Source organism: Gekko japonicus, unplaced genomic scaffold (assembly GCF_001447785.1).
Source record: "Gekko japonicus isolate JY-2015 unplaced genomic scaffold, Gekko_japonicus_V1.1 scaffold92, whole genome shotgun sequence".
In the NCBI taxonomy this organism is placed as follows: Eukaryota; Metazoa; Chordata; class Lepidosauria; order Squamata; family Gekkonidae; genus Gekko; species Gekko japonicus.
The window spans coordinates 1872096-1879516 of NW_015169780.1; the positions used below are offsets into that span (position 1 = coordinate 1872096).

The window sequence follows — 7421 nt, forward strand, 5'->3', positions numbered from 1 at the left end:
CTTGTCCTGTCTATTTTGTTAAATCTGTCTGGGGGGGGGGGTGCTGGCTGACTAGGTCCAAGAGACAGGCTGTGGTCCATACACTTCTAAAGAAGCCTACACTGGACCCAGGAGCTCTCAGTAACTGTCAACCAGTCTAAGTGTTCCATCCTTGAGCAAGGTGACTGGAGAGCTGGACAGCTTGAAGCTTTCATGGATAAAGCAGATTGTTTGGATCCTTTCCAATCTGATTTCAAGCTTGGTTATAGGACTGGAACAGCATTTGTGGATGACCTGTGTCATAAGATGGACAGAGGGAGTGTGACTGTCCTGAAAGTGTTCTGAAACTTGGGTCATAGCAACTCTATCACTCCAGTCTTGTTCTATCTATACTGGAACATCTATACTGGCTCCTAGTTTTTGTCTGGGGCAAATACAAGGCATGTGTATTTTAGCTCTTATTTTAATTGTTTTAATGATATATTTTCTGTTGGTTTCAATAGATTTTAAGATGTGATTTTATTATGTTTTTAATTTGTTAGCCACCTTGGTGGTCCTTATAAGGGCAGGAAGGTGGAGCATACATTTGTAAAATAAATAAAATAAATATCTGAGTCTCCGAATTGGAGGATGAAAGCTTCAGATGGCTTTATACACTAACTTCTTTTTCATCTGGACTCAGGTTGTCTATAGCATTGATGGCTGTGTCCGAAATTTTCACATGACAGAGTCCCCTGTTAACCTGAATAACCCTACCTCTAGTTATAATGTTGGGAAATGCTTTGCCAATGCACAGGAAGGAACATATTTTGATGGAACAGGGTTTGCCAAAACAGGTAATAGTTCACTATTTATTATTCTTTAGAAGTTGTTTGGGCACTCTAAATAGACTGTTGCTATGGGAGGCATGAACACAGTAGAGTCTGGAAAGGGAAAATGTGGAACTGAAGAAATATAAATATTGGTAACTACCTTCTGTGCAACTGATCTTAGTTGTTTTATCATTGCGATTACAGTGATTGTTGTTACCATCATCATTATTGTTATATTGCTATCTTTACTGTTATTATTCACAGTAATGGAACTTGCACAGGAATATGATCATTGTGATGAAAATCAAAGGATTTGTCACAGCTCCAAGGGAAGAACGACAGGAGAAAATTAGAGATGGAGGGCCCTACTTCTCCAGTCTCCCTAGAACCATTTGCCTACAGCCCATGAACTCTCAGTGGGTGGCTGACACTCAGCTGTCTAATGTAAAATCGTAGGCAGGCTCTGACAGGCTAAATTCTGGCTCTTTTTTACCTTATACACACACATCCAGATTCCAGGCAAACATACAGCCTAGCTCACGAGAGTTGGCCTGTACATAACACAGTCCTTTTATACTTAAGTGATCTGGGGATGATAGTCTCTCTTCATCCAACAAGTTCTAACTTTATTTTGGAAAACAGAGGAAGGAGGCAAGATTCATATAACTACTTGCATGGGGAAAGCTGAGTGGGAAAGGATTTCAGACACGGTGGAGAAAGCAAAACAGAGTTAAAATAATACAGAAAGCTAATGCAACCTGACTGTACTAGATCCCTAGCTTAATGGCTTACAGTTTTTCAGGGTCCTCCTGAACCATGTTGGGCTAACATGGGCCTATCCTGTCAGGCCTATCCTCTACCCTGCTTGCTCTTAGGAAAGGCAAGGGTAATTCTCCATAAGAGTTTTATCAATCTGGTTATAATCACACCCTCTTGCATGGATAGGTACTTCTCCAACTCTGGCTACTGCTAAGCCTAACGTTTGCTGTTGGAAGAGAATCCCTACCCCTTCCTTTTGTGATTTGCTTCCCAAAAAGACTGTCTGATTCTGAAGCTGAAGTAAAACAGGGAATCATGGGGATCAAGATGGATCTCATGACAGGATTGATGTATTTGTGATTGCATTTCTTCCTCATTTCTCAGTTGGAGCATACAAAGTGGGGACAGATCTGCGAGTGGAATTTGAGTTCCGTACAGCTCGAACAAATGGTGTTCTGTTGGGAATCAGCAGCCAAAAAATGGATGGACTTGGTATTGAGCTGATAGATGAAAAAGTGAGTATGGCACTATTAGCATTACATCAAATTTCACTGGGCTTCTCAACCACACTAAGTAATGCTTTCTTAATGTTGTGTCTCTTAATTCTCCTCTCTTCTAATGTGAGAGTCTTGCAAGTATAGAGGTCAGTGTGTTAGAACAGGATCTAGGAGATCCGGGTTCAAATCCCTTCTCTGTCATGCAGCTCACTAGATGGTCTTGGCCAGTTATTCTCTCTCTACCTCACAGGGTTGTTATGAGGATAAAATGGAAAGGGGTAAATGATGCATGCCATCTTGAGTTCCTTGGAGGAAGGGCAGAATAAAAACGAGAGGGGAGGTGGCAGGCACCTCAATCCAGAAGGAGGCCAGTGTTTATTAATAGCAAGACTTGTGCTTTCCTTTCCATTTTGAATTAAGAAATACCTGGGCAAAAAATTGCTGTTGTGTTTGCACAGTTCTGGAACTCCACAACCAGCACTAATTGTTGGGTACCCAGTTGCCACTGCTGGATTTGGAACTGTGCCTATAGACTCAGTCAGTCTGCACTGTCAGTTTCAATACCACAGACTGCCTCTTTGATGAGAGCATGTAGTCTCCGTCTATCCATGCAGGTTCTCATGGGCTCTACCAGAGCTGACACTTCCATCACAGCAGTCATAAATGTGCATCTCAGTGCTACATATATACATTTCTGATGCTGTGCCAGAGTGGGCTTAAAATCAAGCCACACACATGAACAATATGGGCATAATTCCTATTTAGCATTTCAAATATTTGAAAATTGGAAAGATAACCATTTAGTGAAATTGATTGTAAATAATACATATGCAGGAAAAAGTCTCTGGAAGGAGTCCTTGTCTTTTAGACTAGACTCATCCAGGGAGATCGGGTCTCCTGCTTCAGCCCCCCCAACCTCCCTCGCCTGCCGCCACTTGGCAGATGGGCAGGAGTCTCCTAGTCTCCGGTAAAACCATAGACTTTTGTCTAAATTTTACCATGTCACATTGGAGTCACATCAGCAACATGACATCATTTCCAGGAAATGACAGTGCACCATTGTCATGACATCATTCCACCTGTCTCCCTCCCCCTCCCTGTCCTGCTGGTTGCCAGCTGATGGCTGTCAACATCTGAAGCCTAATACCTTTAGCATGTTTTCTCATAGTTCATATGTTGTTGTGCCTTCCTGTGCGGGAACACATTCCAGCCCGCCCTAAAAACACTGCACTGGATGCCTATAGCATACCAGATACGGTTCAAGGTGCTGGTTCTTACCTTTAAAGCCCTATATGGCTGGGGACCTACTTACCTAAGGGACCGCCTCTCCCCACATGTTCCCAAGAGAGCACTAAGATCTGGATCCCAAAATCGCCTGGTTCTCCTGGGCCTGAAAGAGTCCAGGTTGGTTACAACGAGGGCCATGGCCTTTTCCATGGAGGCTCCTCACTGGTGGAACAAACTCCCAGATGACATCAGGGCCTTCGCAGGGCCTGCAAGACGGAGCTCTTCCACCAGGCATTCAAGTAGGGCACCACCTCGACTTTATGGCCCTGGCCATCAACATCACTACCAACCTGACCATAACATCAGCACCACCGACAGCTGGATGTCTAACAGCCACTCAGCGATAACAGAATATCGCCATCTTGTAATAACGCTAGGGGTTGTGTAACTATGGTTTTATACTTAAATTTATTTTAATGTTGTGATACTGGAGTTTTAAATGGGTTCAAGAGATGATGGAGACCCTACCACTATGCATTTCCCCCCACCTTTCCCCTTGATGGCCTTGGGCCAGCAGCATGGCCCGGCACTCCTCCGTAGACCTCCCACCGCCGGTACCATTAAGGGGGCTGTGGGCCACTCGCTGCCAAGGATGGAGGTCCTCATTGGCTCCAGAGCGTAGCCTGGGCCTGGACCAAGGTAGATCCGTCCTCCAGAGGCCAGATCCACTGCCCTGGAGGCCTAGGGCAAATAGACCTGTTCTCCAGAGGCCAGGTCTACCCAATAGCTGACCGGGGTGAGTAGACCTGGTCTCTGGAGGCCAAATCTACCTCGTAGAAGCCTACAGATGATAGTAGTTTATACTGTATTTTTGTATGTTTTTAAACTGAAATTTAAAAAATATATTTTAAAATGTAGGCCCGCATACAACTTTAAGGCTAGCAGATCTTTTGTCTCATGAGGCAGAATGTCTGCTCACAATAGTCGACAGCTTAGAGGGAACATAGGTCCTGACCTTGCCTTTACACGAGCAATGGATTCCAAATATAGCCCCAGGATGTATTCCTTAGTGCCTGTAGTTGCTATTGCAGCATAAAAAGGATTTATGAGCAATGTAAGGCAACTGTACGGTCTGTTGCAATCTTGCTTTAAAATAAGTTATTTGCAGACATCTCATCATTAGGCAAAACCAGACTGCTCTGTTCTACTTTCTGGGGTTAAAATACCACTGTGTGCTACAGCAATCCTGGGGGGAGGGGGGGGCTTCACGTTGCAGCTGAGGTTTTTCAAGGCAAGAGACATTCAGATGTGGTTTGCCATTGCCTGCCTCTGCATAGCAACCCTGGTATTCCTTGGTGGTGTCCCCTCCAAGTACTGGCCAGAGTCAAGCCTGCTTCAGCTTCTGAGATCTGACAAGATCAAGCTAGCCTGGGCTATCCAAGTCAAGGCACCAAAATCCTACCCCAATGACAATTCTGTTTTCATTTTCCAACTCTTCTAAGAGGTCCTAGATAATGTTCTGCTAGAGTTTGCCACATGTTCAACTGAGAATATTCTCAGAGCCCAAACCAATGTTTATCCTTCCACATCTGTTTGCTAATGTTCACAACCTCAAAACAGTTGCTGCATTGTTGCTATTTTGTGCCTGTTCAGCTCTGTCCCTTCTCATCTGTTCCAGCAAACACAATGAACAAACATTTAGCCAGTGAGATTTAGCTACACACTGATGTCACTGAGTGATTGAGGACAAATGAAGAAATCGCCCTGTCCTTGTTTTGGGACAGTGCTGCCCAGCAGTGGTTGATGGGGAGATGAGGCACACAAACATTTTCATCTCCCATCTATGTCAACAAGAGAAGGGAGGCACAGTTTGCAGAGTCCAACACAGTTCTTTACCTCTCTCATCCCTGCTCAGGTGTATTCTGCATGGTCACTGCTATATTCCATAAGCTGCTGTACAGTTAGTGGATAATTACATGTTTTTTTCAAGTGGGTCAAATTTTTACAAATATTTTAATCTTCAAATCTCTCGCTGAAATATCATTTTGTGTCTATTTTATTACCCATCTTAGAGTTCAGTAACAATAATCCATGGTCTTTGAGCTTTCCTGCCAAAATCACTCCTGAAACTTAATTTCAAATGGATTTCTGAGTGTAATACAATTTCATCCATTTACATTGATTACATATTTAATCACTGCTTCTTGCAAAGGTAGTTAAAAAAACCATTATTGCTTTTAAGACCATATACCAGGCTATGTTGACATACTTTGCATATTAAGATATACAAGATGTATAAGATTAAGCTATCTGTAAGGCAGATCAGGTGTGATAACAGTCAAACCTGCAATCAGCAGATTACATATTTTTTGTTTTTATAGCACACTGGATTTCTTAATTGTTTTTATACTTTGCTCTCTAGGTGATGTTTCATGTGGATAATGGTGCAGGTCGATTCTCTGCCATCTATGAACCTGCTGTTGCAGGTAGCTTGTGTGATGGAAACTGGCACAAAATTATTGCAAGCAAGCTAAAGCACCGTTTAGTACTGTCAGTGGATGAATACCAAGTAGAAGGTATCAGTCCAAATGCAGCCTCTACTTCAGCAGAAACTAATGATCCTGTCTTTGTTGGAGGATATCCTGGTAAGTACACAAAGTCTCTGTTGGTCTACAAAATGTCTTTCAAAACAAAATGTAATACTGCTGAAATGAACAAAAATATATACCTTCTGGCTCACACATATGCTGCATCTTATAAAAAACTATGGCAACCCTCACCAGATTTGTTTATTTGTTTGCTTTGAAGTTGCGATATTTATTTATTCGTCTTCCGTCTGCAGTGGAGCCCCACATTGGGACTGTGCTTGTGCAGGCCAGCCACAGATTGATTTTTCATTAGCTACAACTCTCCAAGTGTCAGGCTCCTTAGCAGGATCACACCACACACAAAGGCTTCTTGAGAAGATAAGTGTTTTATTGGTAGTCCAGAACTAAAGAACGAGTATACATCTTGTGTCAGGAATGACTTGCAGTATGATGGCCCCTGACTTATAGTATAATCAAACTTCCCCCACCCCCCAATAAGCAAAAGCCAATGAATACATTTCACACGCGTGGGCTGAAGCCAGAAGCGAGACAGGGATGAGCTGGAAACGAAGAGGCGGTGCACCCCTCCACATTCCAACTCTATGACAGGGCTACCTGACACCAAGGGGGTCACCCCTCCCCCTCCGGAGCCAACAAAAGCTGCTTTTCTCACCTATACCATCACGTGCTTTGGAGGCAGGGTGCCTTGTTTTCTTCTATTCCTTTTTTGCTGCCATTTCCCAGCTTTGCTGCTCAGTGCAATTGTTTTCTTCGATGATTTTTTTTTGGCCCTTTTTCACAGAATTCAAGGGTTTTTCACTCTTGTTCCTTTTTCCAGTATTTTTCTTCTTTTTTTTCTCACGAGGAGACTTTGTCCTGAGTGAGGTGACTCTCATTGGCCTACCCTTCCTTGTCGCTTGTGATCCCACAATGGCGTCCAAGGCACTCTTCAACAAATGCACGAAATGTGCCAAAAGATGATGAGCACGAGCTTTGCCTCATCTGTTTGGAAGAGTCACATAATGTCAGTGCTTGCAAGATTTTCCAGGGATTTATTGCAAGGCCCGCTCAGATAGAGTGTTGCATTTGAAGGTTGCCCTATGGGGAAAGGCACTATCATGCTCAGGCACGTCGTGGTTGGTGCCAGTATCAGAAACTTCAAAGCTACCTCCTTCAAACTGGTCTGCCTCTTCAGCTTTGTGTCACTCCAGACCAACCTCCATTCACTCAGTCCAGATGGTACCGACACCCAAGCAAACTCCATGCCTGGTTAAGAAGGCCGCATCAGTCATCCCTGCCTCAGAACCAAGGCATCATTGGTCCCCATCTCTACTGGCCCCAGGCCCAATCTTCTTCAGAATCTTTTGTTTAAAAACAAAAGAAAATGAGGCATAAGGAGAAGTTTAGTGCAGCTTAGCGGCATAGGCACCCATTGCCTTTACTGAGGCAGCCCCCAGAGGAGAATTATGTGATCTTGGTACTTCTGCTCAATCTGTCACCTCACTTTGGATTGCCAGCTGGTTCCTCACCTGGATCTGAGAAGGAATGCAGTAGCATTC

The 7421-nt window shown here is 43.7% G+C and overlaps 1 protein-coding gene across 1 annotated transcript in view; it reads left to right on the forward strand.

Annotated features, from left to right (window-relative positions):
* The window catches only part of LAMA2 (laminin subunit alpha 2), a 755002-nt gene that overhangs the window by 742614 nt on the left and 4967 nt on the right, over positions 1-7421 (forward strand). The window contains exons 63-65 of the mRNA XM_015416769.1: positions 662-815; positions 1935-2065; positions 5697-5919. Coding sequence (XP_015272255.1) covers positions 662-815; positions 1935-2065; positions 5697-5919 — 508 coding nt within the window. The remainder of the gene's footprint in view (positions 1-661; positions 816-1934; positions 2066-5696; positions 5920-7421) is intronic.